This window comes from Dipodomys merriami, unplaced genomic scaffold (assembly GCF_024711535.1).
Source record: "Dipodomys merriami isolate MVZ:Mamm:240054 unplaced genomic scaffold, mDipMer1.0.p SCAF_10, whole genome shotgun sequence".
NCBI lineage: Eukaryota > Metazoa > Chordata > Mammalia > Rodentia > Heteromyidae > Dipodomys > Dipodomys merriami.
The window spans coordinates 17,290,590-17,311,169 of NW_027202271.1; the positions used below are offsets into that span (position 1 = coordinate 17,290,590).

Genomic DNA, 20,580 nt, shown 5'->3' on the forward strand with positions numbered 1-20,580 from the left:
GCCTTTTGTTGGACTCACATTTATAATATGCATATTTCTCCACAATCTCTTGAGGTTCTCCCCCAGCATTCCACACCATCATGAGGGAAATCAACTTGAGTGCAGCTTTGATACTTGAGGCTTTGCATCCCAACTCTTCTGAATCACACCTCAAATTTAGTGGGAATTTTCCAAACATCCTGGGACAGACATTCATTGTTGGAAAGCAGGAAAGGGGTTAGGACAATGGCAGAGAATCTCTACAGTAACTAGGGGAATGGGGCACTGAAAGCTCAGGAAATTTCAGTTGAGTAAAGTAGGGGGAAGCTGGGCAGTGACAAGGGGTTTTGCTGGCATCAGCAGCTTACACAAGTTTCTAGCAAGCCCGTTGATCTCTGCTCCCAAAACCGATAAGGCTCTGAGCTGTAATGTGAAAGCCTTCTAGTGTGATCTTAAGCTGGCAACACCCAGGTCTGCTGAATAAATGGACAAGGTAAGTGGAATATATAAACACTAAGAAGCAAGAAAAAGGAAAATCTTTAGTCCCAAGAAGGTACTCTAAAGTCGAGGAAAAGCAAGAACCCTTCCCAAATTCCTGCTAAAGGAAAGCCTCCAGGGCACAGCAGCCCTGAACTCCAGCGTTCTGTAAATGTGGAGCTATTGGGAGCTGGGTTGTCTGCAGACAAGCATCAGCAAAACCCACTGCGTGACGTGTGTATTCCAGAACACAGGGCCAAGTTTTCTCTTACTGAGCACTGTATCTGGATCCCAAAGCAAAGAGGGTTCTAGTTTGTGATTAAGGGTGTCACAAGTGCAGAGCATCTGGTTTCTGAAAGGGGGAGAATTACACATCTGCTCCTAGGAAGCAGTTATTTGTCAAATAAGTCTTGTTTCTGGGCAACCACTGCAGCCCCCAGGGCCACAAGTGACGGGAGACTTGCCTCCCCCAAAAAAGTTTGGAAAAGACTGCTATTCCCCGCCCAACTTCAGCAACCTCCCAGTTGGACAATGCAAGCTCTGTCCTGGGCCCGGAGATCCGCCTCTGCCCCTTCCCCCGCTCTTCCTGGTTCCCAGCACCCAAAACCTCCACTGAAGTTCTCCTGATACAGTGGTCTTCCAGCTGGGACAACCCGACACTCAAAGCCCCCATCCTACAGTCCACTCCAAGAACCTGAGTACACGGAGCCACAGACATGGGATCACCTCAGACAGTGGAAGAGGGAGTTCCAGCTTTGGTACCGAGATGGGCCTCCTTCTGCATAGTCAAGGTAAGAAAGTGCATGGCAGGAGGTCAGAGAGTGGGTGCTCCTGACACTGCTTCACCTTTACCAAGTAGCCCGACTCTCCTGTCAGCTGATTCCACAAACCACCTATTTTTTTTTATTTCACCCCCCCCCCAAGCTACCTCCTATATAAGTTCTCATAGGCTTTCTTCCTGCAGACTGCCCTCTTTGCTGACCTTGAGAATATAAATCAAACCTGAGTTGGGAGCTATCTTAAACAGCTCCTCATCTTTTGACCCCCTTCCAATTGCTTGGAACTTCAGAGGTTTCTTTTATTGGCCAGCCAGGCATGTCAGCGATACCACCTCTATGGCTTGCATCCCAGCGTCCAAAGCCCTAAGGAATGCTGGGAAGAGGGGGGGGGTAGCTTCAGGCTCCAAACAAATTAACAACTTTTCAAACTTAGTGTATTTCAATTATATAAATCAAATCTTGCCAAAATATACAGGATGCCCTCACCCCCTTACCCTGGGTAACCTCTGATCCCTGCCATTATCCTGGGCCTTCCCTTCTGCCTCCCCCAGTGCCTCCCTAGCCATTCCCACCCCCACTTCCCAACCCTTCCTCCAGACCCCAGTGACTCCTGCTGCTCTGACCTCTTACTGCCAACAGCGCTAAGATAAAGGCTCCCAGGCCCCAGCACACTCACTCCCTCCCAAATGCTAGTCTCAGGGGGACCCACACTGTACCAGGCCCTGCTTCCCAGCCAGATTGGAATCAGGTGCTCCAGCCCTTGTAATCAGAACCAGACCTCCTAGCCTTTGCCAAAGGCAAGATGAGCTCCAAGGATTCAGCTGAGTGATGGAGCAAAAGATGGCTTTATTTTTTTTTTTTTTTTTTTTGCCGGTCATGGGGCCTGAACTCTGGGTCTGGGCGCTGTCCCTCAGCTCTTCAGCTCAAGGCTAGCGCTCTACCAATGGAGCCACAGCGCCACTTCCGGATTTTTCTGTTTATGTGGTGCTGAGGAATCGAACCCAGGGCCTCATGCTTGCAAGGCATGCACTCTACCGCTGAGCCACCTTCCCAGCCCCCAAAAGATGGCTTTAGAGCCACAGCGCTGACTGGCTGGCTGCTTTGAGCAGGTACCAGGCAATAAGCCTTGGCAGGAGCTTCTCAGAATAACACCCCCCACCCCGGCCCCCACTTTTCGTCCTGGAAATTCCAGTGGGAAGGGTGACAGCAGGGCAAAGATTTAGAAATGCTCCCTGCTAAGGATGGCTGGGTTTGGCAGTAGGCTCACAGCATCCGGACAGGAGAGATAACCCCATCTCATCCGACCCACTTTCTACCCTCACCTCCAGAGTGCCAGAACTCAAAACAGCCCCATGGCTAGTGGGCTCAATTCCAGAGTTTCCTATGGACACTGAAAAAGGGAATGCGGTTAGACCATAGAAGGGACTTCCATTGGGAAGTCTGGGATTTGAGTGAACAACCACAGCCCAACTCCCCGAAGTAGGGCAATGGGTGCCGTGACTGAAGCTGCTTGAGGGTGGAAGTGGGTGCTGTGAGTCTTCAGCTGAGGCCTTTGGGGGAAGGAAGAGGTGGCAGAGACGCCTCCCCGTGAGGCAGAGCGGCAGGAGGCGCTGTCCGGTGACCGGGCCACCAGTAAGTGGCACCAGGTGTTTCCACCCGCGTCTGGCGCACACACCCCGCGGGCCAGGCCCAAGGCAGTCCTGAAGAGGGTCAGGCCGGACGTCACGCGTCCCAGCTTCTGCGTCTTTCTGACTCACGCGTATTCTCTTCGCCTGGGCGCCTGCGGCCTGTGGCTTCTCCGACTTCTTTTCCTGCGACACCTCTCTCTCTGGCCCTCTGAGACTGTCCCGTTCCGTGGCCCGCGGGTGCAAAGCCGTCCCCAAGCTCTCTCGGCCTCCCCGGGTGTGCGCGGCCCGGCGCGGCCCGGCCTGGGCCAGGCTGCGCGCTCTCCCACTGCGCTTTGTGATGTGGGTTCGCGGGAGCAGGAGGGGGCGGGGAGCGGGCAGAACGTGGGGATTGGAGCCCGGGAAGAAGGAGGGGAGCCGCGAGGGCGGGAGGAGGAGGCGGCGGCAGCGGCGGGCGCAGGGCGCAGGGCGCGGCGGGGGCGGGAGGGAACCAGCCGAGCGCGCCCCGGGCCCCGCGCCCGCCGCCGCCGCCGCCGCCTCCGCGTGCCGTCCCCGCGGCGCAGCCCGCCGGGATGGGCTGGCCCGGGGGCGCCCCCTGCTGCTGCCCCGCCCCGCCGCGCCCCCGTCCCGCCGGGCGCCCCCCGCAGGTGAGTGGCCGCGCCACGCCGGGAGGGCGGCGGCTTCTGCGTCACCCCGCGCGGGCGGGCAGGGCCGGGGGCGGGCGCCAGGGAACGAGAGAGGGGTGCGGGGGGTACCCACGGGCCGCGGCCAGCGAAGGGCAGAGGCCCGGGAAGGTGGCCAGGGGGCGGGGCGCGGCCGCGGTCCCCCCCACTCGGCGGTCCCCTGACCTTCCCGCGCCCCTCGCGCACGCACGGCGTCTCCCGCACTCCGCGCGCCCCCCTCCAGCACGAGCGTTCCCCCCACCCCCCCACCCACGCAGCTGGCAAAGGGTGGTTGCTCAGGCCCTGGGCCCTGGGCTGGCGAGAGTGCCTGTGAGCGTTTTCTTCTGCTTCCCATCGGGGACACTGAGGCAGAAGGACAAATGAGGCCAACTCGGACTCCCCAGCTGGCCAGCCAGCCCCCTTCTGCTTCTGCCCCCTGAGCATACCGGTGCACTCGGCCAACCTCTCCTTCGCTGGGCCTCACCCCTCCTCCGTGGCCAGGCTCCCAGCCTCTCATCCAACCACAGCTATTTCCAGGAAGGGAGGGGGGTGTGGGTGGAGGGGGTTCTCCAAACAAACCCAAAGTTTAGAAGTGAGGGGTGGGGGGGCCCTCTGGGGGAGAGGCTGATGAGATCTGGAATGTTCCAGGCAGGAGAAGGGTGAGGGTCCAAGGGGGTCTGCTGTTCACTTTGACTAGCAGAGAGATTCTCATCCTTCTCCCATCTCCCTTCAGACATTCTGGGGAGGGACTCAAAGCCCCAGGGGTCCTAACCACCCAACCCCCCCTCCCACTTTTTAATGTGCCCCTAAACCTCACAACAGTCACTCTCTTGCTGGGCCTGGGTGCGCTGTATCTGAGACCAGTGAGGCCAGAGGCTGCTTGGGGACTTGGTGGGGAGGGGAATTGTGCCCCTCAGGAGGCAGCCCTAGAAAGCAGTGTGTTCGAGAGCTCCAGGTTAGGGTTGCATGCCATAGACAGAAGGGGGAACAGGGCAGAGGAACATTACCCTCACCCAGTGGCCACAGTGCCCCATCACCCATAGCATAGTGGGGACTGAGGGCTAAGCTAGGCCAGGCCCAATTGCCCACCTGGCCAGAGGCCTGGAATGTAGCTGGGACACAGCCAGGACTGGGGGGGGGGGAGCAGATTTGCAAAGCCAGTGCCCTCCCCATTTATAAGCCAAGGCCTAGGCCTTGCCACACAGATGCCACCTTCTGGCAAGGTACCCTGGAGACAGACTTCCTGGCCTAGAGAACTGGAGTTTCCAGGCAGGGAGAGGCTTCAGGCTAGACCCAGTGCAGACAAGCCCTCAGAAGACTCCCAAAACTGGGCTCATCCAAAATTCAGGATTATATCAGCCTTCCTTCCACTAGATGGTCACGAGGGAGGAGGAGGGAAGTCGAAGGGACCCTGTGGGAGAAGCCAGAGCTGGGGGAGTTGGCTGAGCGCTGGGGCATTCAGTAAATACCAAGCAAATGAGGAGGACATATTTGTACATTCTTTCAAGTGACAGCTACAGCCAGTCTAAAGAACAGCTGTCCAGGACCTAGGGTTGAGGACCCCCCCAGGCCATTAACCCCTGTTTTAGGAAGATCACTCCCCCCTTTCCAAGGCCCCATCTACCTCCTTCCCTTGACTCCTGGGACAGGAAGTTGGCCTTGTTCCCAGGAGGGAGGCAGGAGGCCCTGGAGGGGGGTGGAGTGTGCATTGGGAGGGGGCCTCCTATCCAGTCCTTAGGCCCAAGGACAGCTGCTGAGGAAGGAGAGCAGAGCCAGGACAACTATGAAGGTAGTACTCAGAACTTGGGGGTAGGAGGGGGGGCAGGAAGGGGAATCTGGGGCCTGGGGTAGATAGAAGGCCTCAGGTTTAGGATAAGGGATAAAGTGGGGAGATGCTGTGTCTGTCTGGGGCAGAGCACTGAAATCCTCAGAAGGGCAGGCAGCAGAATGGATCCCTCCTGTGGGCAGTGAGGTCTTTTGCCTGGAATTTGGCCTTGCAGGGTATTTAGGGGGAAGGGTAGGCAATGCATGATCATCCTTTTCCAACTTCATAACCAGAAAAAATGGATCCTAGGCTGCTCTGGATAGTGGTTCCCAGCTCCGTCCGTCCCTTCCTCCCTCCCCTTGGGAAGTCCCAGGGGAGTGTGAGAGTTCCGGAGACTGGCTGGGACATCTTGTTCCCCACTGGCCCTTGAGCCCAGACTGAAACCTGAATTCCCACCCCACCCCACCAGGGGCTGATCGCAGGCAGGTCTGGATCCGAGGACCACAGAGCCCTGTAGATCATGATCCAGGGTAGATCCCCTGTGTGTGTGTGTGACAGCTCCAGAGAAGGAGAGGGGGACAAAGATCCTAGGCTGACACTCCCAGCAGGGTAGATCCTGGGAATCTGATCTCCTGGCCTCCCCCACATCCTCCCCCCCCCACTTCCTGGAGTGGTGACCTGCCCCCTTCCCGCCCGCACTTCCCTCCACTTCTCCTCACACCAGCCAGACAGCATACCCTCCTCCGCCCATGGGAAGCGGCTGCCTCCGTCAGGCTGCTTCCAGGAAACCCCGGGCCAGGCCCCAGCATTGTTCAGACCCCTCGGCCAGCCGAGGCTGAGGCATCCAGACACCATGAAGTCCAGAGGCCCCGTGGAGAGGCTGCTCAGAGCCTTGGGGAAGGACAGCAGCCGGGCCACCAGCAGGGTAGGAGTACCCATTGGCTGGGCAAAGGTGGGGTTAGGGTGGAGGTGGGGACAGTGGGGGAGGGGTCAGGAGCCAGGCCAGATCTTCTTCCCTAATTTCAGCTTCCTCCTCTGCCCCTTACCTCCCCCCCCCACTCCCAAGCCAGGTATCCTCATACCTCCGGACCCTTGGGGTGGCTAGGGTTGGCAGGCTAGCAGGAGATGTCTGTTAGGTAGGATCCTGCCACCTGCTTGAGCACTTCTACCATTTTCTGGGCTTGAGCCTGGACCAGAAGCAGGGGTCCTGCCCCCTGCCCCAGACCTCCAGACTTCACTGGAGAACTGTGCCAGACACTGGCTGGAGCCTGAGAGCAGGTTAAGAACTCAGGCCCTTCCCTGGCACTGTAAGTGTGAAGGAAATGGGGTGAGAAAGAGGCAGAGGAAGGCAAGGAGGAGACCAGGTCTCAGGAGGGCTTTGAGCAAGAGGTTTGCCTTCTACCGACATGATCTGTACCTGCTGTTTATGCTGAGTGCTCCCAAGTGTCCTAGTGGGTCCCCCTTGCCTTAGCCCCAAAGAATTCCAAGACAGTCAAGAAGTCAGTGGCTCACGCCTTTAATCCTAACTGCTCCGGCGGCTGAGATCTGAGGGTCACAGTTCAAAGTCGGCAGGAAAGGCCATAAGACTCTTACCTTTAATTAAACACCAAAAAAAAAAAAAAAGCCAGAAATGGAGCTGTGGCTCAAGTGGTAGCACTCTAGTCTTGAACAAATAGTAGCTCAGAGTGCCCAAGCCCTGAGTTCAAGCCCCAGGACTGGCACCAAAAAGAGAGAGAGAGATTAGATGTGCTCCTGGGCCCCCCGCCCCCTTCACTCCCTTTCCCACTTCTCAGCATTCCCTTTATTTTTTTTTTTTTTTTGTCGGTCATGGGCCTGAACTCTGGGCCTGGGTGCTGTCCCTCAGCTCTTCAGCTCAAGGCTAGCACTCTACCACTTGAGCCACAGTGCCACTTCTGGCTTTTTCTGCTTATGTGGTGCTGAGGAATCGAACCCAGGGCCTCATGCATGCAAGGCAAGCACTCTACAACTGAGCTACCTTCCCAGCCCTTCAGCATTCCTTTTAAGCAGTAGCGCTACAAGCATGAGACAATACAGTGGGAGGGTGGATCAATTTAGAAAGGCAGGAGGATCTTATTTATACCGGGGAGGAAAATGGGTAGAGAGGAGAGCATGGAGGCCATGGGGAAGGACAGCAGCCTCAGCAGTCCTCAGACACAAAGGTAGGAGGAGTGGACCCAAGCAAGGTGGGCATTCAAGATGGGGACCTTCCGTAGGAAGGATCTGAATAGCCAGTTTTTAGTCTCATTTTGCCTGGAGTAGGAGGAGCCAGGAAGGGCAACTGGCCCACCCCACCCCCTCCTCACTTAGTGCTTGAATCCAACTTTCACATGGGGCCGTGGGTGGTCGGGCATTCTCTACATCCAGAGGTGTCCCAGAAGCTAAACATCTCTCCCCACAGCCCCTCCTCCCTCTGGCATCACCACCCCCTCCTTACACAACTGTGCCTGCCTGCCGGCTCAATGCACAAAGAGTAAACATGTTGTTCTAAGCATGGGGGAGGGCAATGTGTCAGCTGCCTGGAGCGTGGGGACAACGGGAGACGGGAGCAGGGCTGGCTGAGGCCACTTCTGCTGGCTCAGCTTGGGTGTTCTGTGACTGATACTGCACACATGTCTGGACCTCCTGCTTGCTCTGCACATGGACCTCTATCTGGGGAGGACAAGACAGAAGGCGAGTCAGAGAGCAGCCCACCAGGAAGCTAAAGGCCGAGGGTTTGGCAGTGACAATGTCATCACAGCAGGGCCATGTGAGGGGGTCTTGGGGAGGTGCTGACCCAGCAAAGGTGACACAAAGGGTCACATTCCAAGCGCTGTAGAGGACAGGCTCCATGACCGTCCTGCAACAGCTGTGACCAAAGGTGCCCTCTGAGTTTGGGGGTCTGACGGGATGGAGGAAGGAAAGCAGGACAATGTTAAGGCAAAGTCCTTACCCAGTCCTGCAGACGAGCCTTTTGGAAGCTCAGCTCTGTCTGTCTGTCTGTCCCTCCACCCACAGCCTAGGAAAGCAGAACCACATAGCTTCCGGGAGAAGGCTTTCCGGAAGAAAGCTCCAGTGTGCGCAGTGTGTAAAGTGACCATCGATGGGACAGGCGTCTCGTGCAGAGGTGAGGCGCACTGACGGCCTCTGAGCCCCTCCACCTCGCACCATCACACCACTGTGTGCGCATTGGGGACCAGGGGAGCCTCTCCCCCTTCAAGTGGCCCTAAGTCCCCAGGAGACGCACCTTGCCACATCCCAGGAGACTCGGCTCTGCCCGCCACCTTCCCATCCTGACCTCTGACTAGGAGCTTCCTTCCCTCTTCCTCCTCACCACCACTAGAACATGACCCTGGTGCCCTGCTCACCTTCCAGGCAGTAGCACCCACTGCCACACTTCCCTCTGACCCTGCCCTGCTTCCTTATCCTGACAGTCCAACACAGTTTCCAGGGCCTGGGAAGAAGGGGGACTGTCCCAACAGGCTCCTACCAACCTTGCTCTCCCTTTCCCCTCTCTAGTCTGCAAGGTGGCCACACACAGAAAATGTGAAGCAAAGGTAGGTGTTGGGTTCTACTTGATGGGGCCAGAGTTTCTCCTCCTACTCCCCAAATGGGCTTCTCTAGCCACACTGGCGTCATCATCCTACCCTCTCCCCTGTCATCACTGGGAACCCCCTTCTGGGTGGAGATGCTGTGTTGGGCCCTTTAAGAACCACCCTACTCCACCCCTGGAGGGCCGGCCCAGGCGGGTGGACAGTGAGACAGAGTTTGTCTTGGTGCATTGCCCAGGCTGCAGCTGGCGAGAGGATGGGGGTGGGGAAGAGGAGGAGAATGAGGAGGAGGAAGGGTGGGGTGGGTGGGGAGGGAGCAGGATTTCAGAAACTGGGCAGCCGGATGGGTTGTGCCTTCCCTGTGCAGAAGGCTCCTCAGGATGCTTGGATGCTTTTTGTCCTCGGCCTTTCCAGATGCAGACTGTAGATGGCACCCACTGTCCACTGGGGACCTGAAACAGTCCTGTCTCTGAGGTTGTTTCCCAGTCCTCCTGGCAGTGCAAGGAGGTGGTCCTAGGGCCTTGTAGCAGGCTGGGGAGCAGTGTGCCCAGGGGCGGGGTCTCCTGGTGAAAGAGGCCAGTGTCCGCCCCTGGCCATAGCCTGCCTACATGGCTCTATATATAACTCCTGTCCTACAGCTAGATGAATGGGGGTCTGTGTGGGCAGGGGGCTGAAAGCCAAAAGCAACAAGTGGGGGACCCAAAAGGTGGGGGACTGAGAGGCCAGAGGGAGCCTCCCTTAAATAGAAGGAACCTCAGCTGAAGCCTGGGTCCATCGGCGGGCAGCCCCTCGACCTTCTTGCTGAAGCTGAGAGGTCGCCCCATCCTCAGGCCAGAAGACCCCATTTCACCAGCAGCTCAGCCCCTTACTCGGGTCTCCTTCCAGGTGACTTCGCCTTGTCAGGCCTTGCCCCCTGCGGAGCTGGTGAGTGTGACTCTGGGATGGGACTGGGAAGACAAGGAACCTCACTGGGTATCCAGAGAGAGGCCCCAGGAGGGTTCCTAGGATGGAATGCCATGGCTGCATACCAGAAGGAAAAATGTCCGCACCTTCTGCTATTCATGTCCTCTCCAGCCTGCTGGGGGTTGGACTCCTCTCCCCTCACCCAGGGAGTGGACACTGACCTCCCTTAACCACTCCCATTTCCTCCCCCATCTTCCTCTAGAGACGCAACACGGCCCCAGTGAGGCGCATAGAGCACCTGGTAAGCTGGTGGTGGGTGGGCCAGGTAGCCAGCTCTGGGGAGTAAGGGGCTAGGTTTCCTGAGGCCAAGAGGATATGGAACTAGATTGGGGACTTAGAATGAGACACCCAAAAAGATGGCCAGTCGCTATTTGTCATCCACCAGGGATCCACCAAGTCTCTGAACCACTCAAAGCAACGCAGCACGCTGCCAAGGTGAGTGAGGACCACAGGGGTGATCCCCTCCCTGGTAACCCCTTTCCACCGGCTCCACACCTCAGCCCATGGCAGTGTCCCCCGGCAATGTCCGCGGGGCCAACCCCTACCTCTAAACTGCACTCTGCCCACCCCACCCCCCACCCAGCAGGCCTTACCAGCCCAAACACACTAGCCTCCTTAGGGCCCCCCGCCTCTTGGTTCTCTATGTCGGCGGTGCCCCCTCCCCAGGAGCTTCAGCTTGGACCCCCTCATGGAGCGTCGCTGGGACCTGGACCTCACCTACGTGACAGAACGCATCCTGGCCGCCGCCTTCCCCGCGCGGCCCGACGAGCAGCGTCACCGCGGCCACCTGCGGGAGCTGGCCCATGTGCTGCAGTCCAAGCACCGGGACAAGTACCTGGTGAGGGGCGGGACTTAGCAGATTCAACCAGTGAGAGAACGGGGAGGTCCAAAGGGGTGAGGCTGACGTCAATCAGGGAGCGAGCCGCGGGGGGGCCAGCCAGGCCCGCGGGACCGGGCAGGGGCGGGGCAGAGGTGGGGCGGGAGCCAATCAGCAGAAAGCCCTTGGACCCTGAAGAGGAATCGGTGACAGCGGGGCTGGGCTTTGGGCACCTTGGGTCCGCCTAAACTAAGGTCACTCTAAAACTCCCCTTTATTTCAGCTATTCAACCTTTCAGAGAAAAGGCATGACTTGACCCGACTGAATCCCAAGGTAAGAGGGAAATGGCTTTGCCCAGCTATTAAACCCAGCCTATCCCATCCAGGAGACCCCAGCCTCCAAGTTACTAGCTAACAATTGATTAGCCTGACCCTGGTGGCTCAAGCCTGTAATCCTAGCTACTCAGGAGACTGAGATATGAGGATCACGGGTTCAAAGCCAGTCCAGACAAAAAAGTCGATGAGACTCTTTATCTCCAGTTAACCACTAGAAAACCTAGAGGTGGCACTGTGGCTCAAAGTGGTAGAGCACTAGCCTTGAGCAAAAGAGCTCAGGGGACAGTGTCCAGGCCCCAAGTTCAAGTCCCCTGACAACTACCAACAAATACAATAATTGCTATCCACATCACTCTTAAGCACTCTACATGACCCACCAAATATGCTGCAGCTGCTGTCAACTAGCTATATGGCTGAAGAAAGTACTGACGCGGAGGAAATCCAGAGGCCCTCAACCTTGCCCCCAGATCCCTATGTCTTAGGTCTTTTTCCACATCTTTCTTTGTTCAAGGCCTCACTCACCTCCAATTGCACCCTGGCATTTCTACAGGTTCAAGACTTTGGCTGGCCTGAGCTGCATGCCCCACCTCTGGACAAGCTGTGCTCCATCTGTAAAGCCATGGAGACATGGCTCAGTGCTGACCCTCAGCATGTGGTTGTACTCTACTGCAAGGTGGGCTGGGATCTCAGGGTCAGGGAGCTGGGGCACCCTCAACCTGGGGCTTCAGTAAGTCCTCCATCTCTGTCTCTCAGGGGAGCAAGGGCAAGCTCGGCGTCATCGTCTCTGCCTATATGCATTACAGCAAGATCTCTGCAGGGTGAGGTCCCAGCACCTGAGTAGCCCTGTCCCAATGTCCCTTTCTCAGCTGGCCCTGGATGAGTCCACCTCTTTGTTCAGAGAACCCCTTGCTGTAAACTTGATATTTTCACCTCCTTTTAGTACCCTGGATTTCACCAGTCTCCAACAGAGGATCTGTATTAGTTTCCTAGAACTTCCTGAACAAAGTACCACAAACTAGGTGGCTTCAAATGACAAAACTTGATTGTCTCCCAGCTTTAAAGGCAAAAAGTTCAAATCAAGGTGTCAGCCACGGCCTTGCTTTCTCTGTGACTCTGACTCCTTCCCTGCCCTCTTTCTAGCTCCTGGTGGTGGCTAGCAATACCTGGTGTTCCTTCCTTGAGTTGCAGCAGCATCACTCCTGCCTCTATTTCTGGCCTGACATGGTGTTCCCTGTCTTTCTATGTCTCTTCTCTTCTCTTCTCATAAGGACCAGTCACATTGGATTAAGGGCCTCCTGCATGATCTCATCTTAACCTAACTAATTTCATCTGCATCGACCCTATTTCCAAATAAGATCACACTCTGAGGTACATGTCTTCTTGGGGGGAGCACAGCTCAAGCCTTCACATTGTCTGACTGCCCCATTTTACAAAAAAGAACAGTTCAGGGAACCATTCCCCCAAACCCAACAACTAGGAAAGTGACTGTTCTATGGTGCTTCTAGTTGCCTTTATCACTATTCTGAAGGGACCCCATCTCTCCTCCTTCCCTTGGGCTTAGGCATAGGAGGCCAGCAGGACACCCAGTCTCTGAAATTCCTGATACCTATCCTACTCTCCCTAGGGCTGACCAGGCGCTGGCTACTCTCACCATGCGAAAATTCTGTGAAGATAAAGTAGCTGCAGAACTACAGCCTTCCCAGCGCCGGTGAGCAGCCTGGTGGGGATGGGCTAGATTCTGTCGTACATTGCACCTGAACTCGGTACTGCCTATGTATCAGGTCCTTGTATCAAGTGCTGAGAATTCAGAACAAACAAGTTCTAGCTCTTGTGGAGAAGTAGTGGAATAGTTTACAAGAAGCCTGTGAATAAAGACTGGAGCATCTTCTGTGATAAATTCTATGAAGAAAATAAAGCTAACCTAGGTGTCAGTGGCTCATACCTGTAATCCTAACTACTCAGGAGGCTGAGATCTGAGAATCACAGTTCAGAGCCAGTCCAAGCAGGCTCAAGTGGTAGTATGCCAACCTTGGATGAAAAAGCTAAGGGACAGTGCCCAGCCCTATATATAACCTTTTTTCTTTGGCGGCAGGGGGGGTGGAGAGGGAGAACAGACCTGGGGCTTGAACTCAGGGCCTGGGCACTATCCCTGAGCTGCTTTTGCTCCAGGCTGGCACTCTACCACTTGAGCCACAGTACCACTTCTGTTTTTTTGGTATTGAGGAATAGAACCCGGGGCTTCATGCATACTAGGCAAGTACCAGTAAACCACATTCCCAGCCCTATATATATAACATTTAACACAGCAAGAAAGATAGAGGTTAACCCAGGCACCGATGGCTCATGCCTGAAATCCTAGCTGCTCAGGAAGCTGGGATCTGAGGATTGTATTTTGAAGCCATCTTGGGCAGGAAAGTCTTTGAGATTTTCGTCTCCAAAAAAGATTGGAAGTAACACCGTGGCTCAAATAGTATAGCAGTATCCTTGAGCAGAAGAAACTCAGGGACAGTGCCCAGGTCCTCAGTTCAAGCCCCAGGACTGGCAAAAGAAAAGAAAGAAAGATAGAGGTTAGACGTAAAGAACAACTTCCTGGTGAGCTGGAAGATGAGAGGGAAATGCTGAGGACAAAAGCAGGTCTCCAAAAGATTGAGTGCAGAGTATTCATGATTGAACTGATCTAAGGCGCCCTCTAGAGGAAAGGGGGTTGATGTTTCTCTTCGATCCTCACCAGATACATCAGCTATTTCAGTGGGCTGTTGTCTGGCTCCATCCGAATGAACAGTAGCCCTCTCTTCCTGCACTATGTGCTCGTGCCCATGCTGCCAGCCTTTGAGCCCAGCACAGGTGAGTCTACCTGAGATAATTTCATGGGGACAACCCCTCCCACCCCTGTCCATTCAGCACCTCTCATGTGCCTTCCTTACCCACTCCAGGCTTTCAGCCGTTCCTCAAAATCTACCAGTCTATGCAACTCGTATACACATCCGGAGTCTAGTGAGTGCCCTGTTCCCAGGCCCTACTCTACCACGGTCAGGCCCTCCCCTCCCTGTTCCTTGGATGCCTGCTTTCCAACTTCCTGGAGCCTGACCTTCAGGCTCCAGCAGTAGTTCCTAAAATCAGATATTCCACAGAGCCCATTTTTTTACAGATGGGGCAGCTGAAGGTCTCTCACTAGGGCTGACCCCAGTCTCCCAGCTCCCTCCTCCCTATGCATAGGTGACTGACTGACCTGCTTTCTCTCTGCCGTACAGTCATGTTGCAGGCCCTGGGCCCCAGCAACTTTGCATCAGCCTGGAACCAGCCCTCCTCCTCAAAGGCGACGTCATGGTGAGGGGGGCAGGGGGTCATCGCAATAAGTAGTCCTGGGGATTGCTGCAAAATCACCTGAGAGTCTTCAAGCAGATTTGAAGGCAAAAAGGGAGGTTAAGGCAGGGCAGGAGCAGTAGCTAGACAATCTCGAGGGCAGAGGCACAGAGGAGGCAAAATGGACTTGAAGTCATGAGCTCCAGTCTCCTGCCCCTCCCCAGGTAACCTGCTATCACAAGGGTGGCCGAGGGACAGACCGAATCCTTGTGTTCCGAGTGCAGTTCCACACATGCACCATCCATGGACCACGACTCACCTTCCCCAAGGACCAGCTAGATGAGGCCTGGACTGGTAAGTTTGCAAGGCAAACAGGTGGGCAGGGAAGTTGTGGGGCCAGAGCCTGGCTCCTCACTGCCTGTTCCCTACAGATGAGAGGTTCCCTTTCCAAGTCTCAGTGGAGTTTGTCTTCTCCTCTAGCCCAGAGAAAATCAAAGGTAGGAGTGTTAAGAGTGGAGCAGGGCTGGCGATAGGAGGGTGAGTGAGGGGGAAGAGCAGGGGCTGAAGATTGCATTCCTCTGCTCTTCCACCTGGCACTTTCCTCCATAGGCAACACTCCCCGGAATGACCCTTCCGTCTCTGTGGACTACAACACTGCAGAACCTGCTGTGCGCTGGGACTCCTATGAGAACTTCAACCAGCACCATGAGGACAGTGTGGATGGTGGGTAGGGTGGTTGGATAGTTGGGAAGTGCAGGCTGTGAAGGGGGAAGAGGAAGGGAAAGGAAGAAACATTCCTTCTGCCCCAGATAGAGACCCCCGGCTCCCAGAATGCAGCCAGAGCCCTCCAGCTGGAATGTCCAGTACAATCCTAGTTTGTTAACCCTCCCCTTTCTCCACTTCAGGCTCCTTGGCGCATACCCGAGGCCCCCTGGATGGCAGCCCTTATGCCCAGGTGCAGCGAGCACCCCGCCAGGCCCCGCTGGCACCCTCTCCAGAGCCTCCCCCACCCCCCATGCTCTCTGTCAGCAGTGACTCTGGACATTCGTCCACACTGACCACCGAGCCAACTGCCGAGTCCCCTGGCCGGCCACCACCAACAGCAGCTGAGAGGCAGGAGCTAGACCGCCTCCTGGGGGGCTGTGGGGTGGCCAGTGGGGGCCGGGGAGCTGGGCGCGAGACAGCCATCCTAGATGATGAAGAGCAGCCTCCTGTGAGTGGAGGGTCCCACCTGGCAATGTATCCAGGCCAGCGGCCTGGTCTCAGCCGCCACTGCTCCTGCCGCCAGGGCTACCGGGAACCCTGTGGCATCCCCAATGGGGGCTTCTACCGGCCGGATGGAACCCTGGAGAGGCGGCGGCCGCCTTTCGGGGCTGGCTTCGAGGGTCTTCCCCACGGCTTTGCCGAGCCCTCCATGGAGAAGAGGCGCCTCTGCCGGTCACTATCAGAGGGGCCATACCCCTATGCACCTGAGCTGGCGAAACCTGCCACTGCCAATGGGGACTTCGGCTACCGCCCTGCTGGCTATCGGGAGGTGGTGATCCTGGAAGACCCTGGAGTGCCTACCTTATGCTCATGCCCAGCCTGTGAGGAGAAGCTGGCACTGCCCACTGCAGCCCTGTATGGACTGCGGCTAGAGAGGGAGGCTGGAGAGGGATGGGCCGGTGAGACCAACAAGCCCCTCCTGCACCCAGTGCGGCAGGGACATGCACTGCCTCTGCTAGTGCCTGCTTGTGGGCACCACCATGCCCCCATGCCCGACTACAGCTGCCTGAAGCCACCCAAGGTGGGTGAGGAAGGGCACGAGAGCTGCTCTTACGCTGTGTGCCCCGAAGGCAGGTATGGACATCCAGGCTACCCTGCCCTGGTGACCTATGGCTATGGAGGAGCAGTGCCCAGTTACTGTCCAGCATACGGCCGGGCGCCTCACAGCTGTGCATCTTCAAATGAAGGCAGAGGGTATCCCAGTGCTGGTGCCCACTCACCACAGGCGGGCTCCATTTCTCCGGGAAACCCACCCTACCCTCAATCCAGGAAGCTGAGCTATGAGACCCCTGCAGAGGAGGGAAGGGACAAGTACCCTCTACCTGGGCATCTGGCCTCAGCAGGAACCTTGGCATCTGCAGGTGAGGGGCATCTGAGCAGGAATGCCCAGGACAGAGGAGGGCTCTGAAGGCTAGTAGGGACACCAAGGAGGACTCAGCCAGGCAGAAAAATCAGCTCCTGTGTTCAGTCCCATCTCTCCCTTTCACTACAGAGTCACCTGAGCCAGTGTCCTGGAGGGAAGGCCCTAGTGGGCACAGCACTCTGCCTCGATCTCCCCGGTCCCCCAGAGATGCCCAGTGCAGCGCCTCTTCAGAGCTGTCAGGTCCCTCCACACCCCTGCACACCAGCAGCCCAGTCCAGGGCAAGGAAAGGTATGTGAGGGCTCAAATCTAATAAAACCTAACTTTCCACCCAACCCCAGGGGATGCCCCCCTCCCCTGGAACAGTCACTGGGGCACCTTGTCCAAGTGGGCAGAGCTGTGAGAATGGTTCTCTGACCATCTCCCCTTCTATCCTGCAGCACCCGACGGCAGGACACCAGGTCCCCCACCTTAGCACCCACTCAGAGACTAAGTCCTGGTGCAGCCTTGCCCCCTGTTTCTCAGGGAGGTGCCGACAAGGCTCCTGAACTGCCAGCAAGAACTGGGCCCGAACCTGCAGGCCCTCGCTCCTTCTCCCCGACCTCCCCTCCCAGTTCTCCCAATGACTGGCCTCAGGAAAGGAGCCCAGGGAGCCACTCAGACAGTGCCAGTCCTCGGGGCCCTGTGCCCACTACCCTGCCTGGCCTTCGTCATGCCCCCTGGCAAGGTCCTCGAGGCCCCCCAGACAGCCCAGATGGGTCTCCCCTCACCCCTGTGCCTACTCAGATGCCTTGGCTTGTGGCCAGTCCAGAGCCTCCCCAGAGCTCACCCACACCTGCCTTCCCTCTGGCCACATCCTATGACACCAATGGCCCCACTCAGCCCCCACTTCCTGAGAAACGCCACCTCTTGGGACCTGGGCAACAGTCGGGACCCTGGAGCCTAGAGCAGACATCACCACCAGCCAGAGGCACCAGCCACCATGTCACCTTTGCACCTCTGCTTCCGGAAAACGCCAGTCAGCCCTCAGGTATAAAGGCCTTGAGAGAGGTTGGAGGAATCTGGAAAGAACCTGTTCTCTCAAAAAGAAGCCTGGGGACTGAGAGCTCTGGTATCTGAACAGTCTCTCCCTCTCCCAGAGCCCCCTACCCAAGAGAGCCAAAGCAATGTCAAGTTCGTCCAGGACACATCCAAGTTCTGGTACAAACCACACCTGTCCCGTGACCAAGGTAAGAAGCCAGCATCCTGCATGTCACCCCACCCTCTAGGACTTCTGTCTTGACTTCAAGTCTCATCCTAGTGAGGCCCTTGGCTCTTGCTATCTCTGCGTATGGGTTCTTGGATAAGCCTCTCATCAGCAGGTGATTCTGGGCTTCAGACCCAAGATTAGACTCAACACTATCAAAGCATCTGTGAACTCCATAAAGTTCTGTCCTCAGATGGCTGCCACCCCTCCCCACAGCTGTCATGACGAGAGAGGTCTGGAGCTCATTAGTAGAGGAGCTCAGTCAGCCACAGTGCAAACTCCTCCCTACTGCTTTCTATCCACCTCCCTGCAGCCATTGCCCTGCTGAAGGACAAGGACCCTGGAGCCTTCCTGATCAGGGACAGTCACTCATTCCAAGGAGCCTATGGGCTGGCCCTCAAAGTGGCCACACCCCCACCCAGTGCCCAGCCCTGGAAAGGTACTGCATGGAAGGTCCACATCTGAGGGAGGCAGGAGTGGAATGGGGAGAAGATAGTAGGTGTAGGCTGGGATGGAGGAGCACTCCATGGAGGGGAGGGGCAGGAAAAGACCTCAGCTGCTCAGGAAAGAATCGCATCAAGGGAGATGGGAGCCTAGAATCTAGTGAAGCCTTACTTGCCTCCCCTCACCACCTCAGGGGACCCATTGGAACAGCTGGTCCGCCATTTCCTCATTGAAACTGGGCCCAAAGGGGTGAAGATCAAAGGCTGTCCCAGTGAGCCCTACTTTGGTGAGAAACACAAGCTGGGAGGAAGGTTTCACTGGATTGGGTTAGGGAGAAGCCAGGGGATCTCAGGAGGGTAAAAAGCGGAGTGTTACCAGTGGGCACCTCAGGACTTTCCTCCCCTCTCCCCCACCCTCCACAGGCAGCCTGTCCGCCCTGGTCTCACAACACTCTATCTCCCCCATCTCCCTGCCCTGCTGCCTGCGTATTCCCAGTAAAGGTGGGTAATCTGTGCTCACCTGTCACCACCCCTTCAGGTCCTGGCTCCCAGCCTTCCTTTGTGGAGTTCTCACGCTCCTAGGTTATGTATCTCCTTTCTTATCCTTCTCTGTTGAACCTCATTTCCCTCAGATCCTCTGGAAGAGACCCCAGAGGCTCCAGTGCCCACCAATATGAGCACAGCGGCAGACCTCCTACGTCAGGGTGCTGGTAGAGAACTCTCCCTCCCTTCTCTCTCTCTGGGCACTAGACTGTGCAGCTATGGGGGAGGGGACACTGAAGGGGCTGGAGGTGGTGGGTGGGCCCTTGTAATACACTTAATCCATGAAGGAAGGAGCAGCTAGTTTTCAAGGGGTGGGAAAAGGGGAGTACTGGCCCAGGTTCTCGACTTAGGATACTGGCACTCACAGTGGTGAGGGAAAAGATTCCCAGATTAAGCTCCTTCCCAGCATCCCTAACTGTAGAACAGATACAGAAGCTGGGACTGCCTTCCTCACATATCCCCTCCATGATTCTACTGAATTCTGAAACACCAGCTAGAGAAAGTATAAGAGCTGTAGCAGTGGGAGCAGGGAGGAGGGGGTCCCGGAGATCTGGGTGCTTGGCAGAGACATATTCCTTTCCTGATCTGCTTCCTAACCCTCCTCCCCTCCCCCCTCCCCCAGCCTGCAGTGTGCTCTATCTGACCTCAGTGGAAACAGAATCACTGACTGGCCCCCAAGCAGTGGCCAGAGCCAGCTCTGCAGCTCTGAGCTGCAGCCCCCGCCCAACGCCAGCTATTGTCCACTTCAAGGTCTCAGCCCAAGGCATCACACTGACAGACAACCAAAGGAAGTGAGTCTGTACAACCACCCTCCTAGAACCCCACACAAAGGCCCTTGGAAGCCCAGATTCCTTAAGGAAGTAAGACTTTCCATCTCCACAGGCTCTTCTTTCGCCGCCATTACCCAGTGAGCAGCATCACCTTCTCCAGCACTGACCCTCAAGACCGCAGGTGACCCTCCCTCCATGCCCTTATCTGGCCTGTGGTCCCCCCAGGCCTGGCCCCAGCTCCCCCCTCAGTAGCTGTGCCATGGGATGCACTCCCTCACAGTTTTTCTCCTTTTGCAGATGGACCAACCCAGATGGGACCACCTCCAAGTAAGCTTCCCCATGAGTCCAACAGAAGCTCTCAGGACAAGGCACCTCCATCCTCCCCAACCCTGGCATGAGGTTACCTGCCCCACTCAACAACACTCCTTGCCCTGGTTTTGTCCCCATAGGATCTTTGGTTTTGTGGCCAAGAAGCCAGGAAGCCCTTGGGAAAACGTGTGTCACCTCTTTGCGGAGATGGATCCAGATCAACCTGCAGGCGCCATTGTCACCTTCATCACTAAAGTTCTACTAGGCCAGAGAAAATGAAGGAAGGCCACAAGCTCCAAGCCTATGTCAACACTGCACCTTCCCAGCACTCCACAGCCCACACTGCCCTGGCCTGGACCCAGGAGTCCCAGGAGCCAGCACCCCTAAGGAGAAATGAAAGCTGGCCTGGGCTGCTGCACTTTTCCCACCCCCAGCCTGCTAAGCTAAGTGGATGGGCCTATGAGATGACCTTGCATGTGAGCAGATGGCAGAGACAGTGTGTGGGGTGAGGAGACACAGCAGTTGAGAGCCCTGGAACGGATTGGGACAGGACCACCTGCAGGAGCACATGAGCCCTGCCAGTTCCAATGGGCTGCAGGTCCCAGCATGGGAGGGGGGGAAGGGGGGAGAAGGATGTCACTCTCCCCTCTGTCTCCTCTCTAAGCACAGATCAGAGTGAGATCACATGAATAGAGGATTAAAAGAGTCTATTTTTGTCTAATAAAGAATTTCTATTAATGTTTAAGGAGTTGATAACCTTATTCAATGGAAGGTCTGTTTTGTGTTGCTTTGTTTTGCCAGTCCTAGAGCTTGAACTCAGGGCCCCAGCTCTGTCTCTAAGCCCCTCTTTGCTTAAGGCTAGTGCTGTACCACTTAAGCCACACCACCAC

General features: G+C 56.5%; 1 protein-coding gene across 7 annotated transcripts; it reads left to right on the top strand.

Moving 5' to 3' along the window:
* Nucleotides 1–1,157: 1,157 nt before the first annotated feature.
* On the top strand, nucleotides 1,158–20,435 carry Tns2 (tensin 2). Of its 7 annotated transcripts, none has more exons than XM_070041620.1 (29): nucleotides 1,158–1,247; nucleotides 8,303–8,411; nucleotides 8,804–8,841; nucleotides 9,721–9,759; nucleotides 10,001–10,039; nucleotides 10,184–10,233; nucleotides 10,465–10,636; nucleotides 10,898–10,948; nucleotides 11,501–11,623; nucleotides 11,704–11,768; nucleotides 12,575–12,658; nucleotides 13,682–13,794; nucleotides 13,884–13,944; nucleotides 14,202–14,277; nucleotides 14,478–14,607; nucleotides 14,685–14,750; nucleotides 14,863–14,976; nucleotides 15,159–16,379; nucleotides 16,511–16,670; nucleotides 16,820–17,409; nucleotides 17,519–17,608; nucleotides 17,939–18,064; nucleotides 18,263–18,355; nucleotides 18,492–18,569; nucleotides 18,701–18,778; nucleotides 19,234–19,402; nucleotides 19,494–19,562; nucleotides 19,679–19,708; nucleotides 19,831–20,435. In XM_070041620.1, exons 1-29 carry the CDS (start codon nucleotides 1,173–1,175, stop codon nucleotides 19,967–19,969), a joined length of 4,248 nt encoding a protein of 1,415 aa, XP_069897721.1. In that variant the 5' UTR covers nucleotides 1,158–1,172; the 3' UTR covers nucleotides 19,970–20,435. The 7 variants fall into 7 exon arrangements, with proteins under 7 accessions (XP_069897721.1, XP_069897712.1, XP_069897748.1 ...); XM_070041611.1 differs by lacking the exon at nucleotides 1,158–1,247 and adding an exon at nucleotides 3,400–3,507; XM_070041647.1 differs by lacking the exon at nucleotides 1,158–1,247 and adding an exon at nucleotides 5,230–5,311.
* The last annotated feature ends 145 nt before the right edge of the window (nucleotides 20,436–20,580 follow it).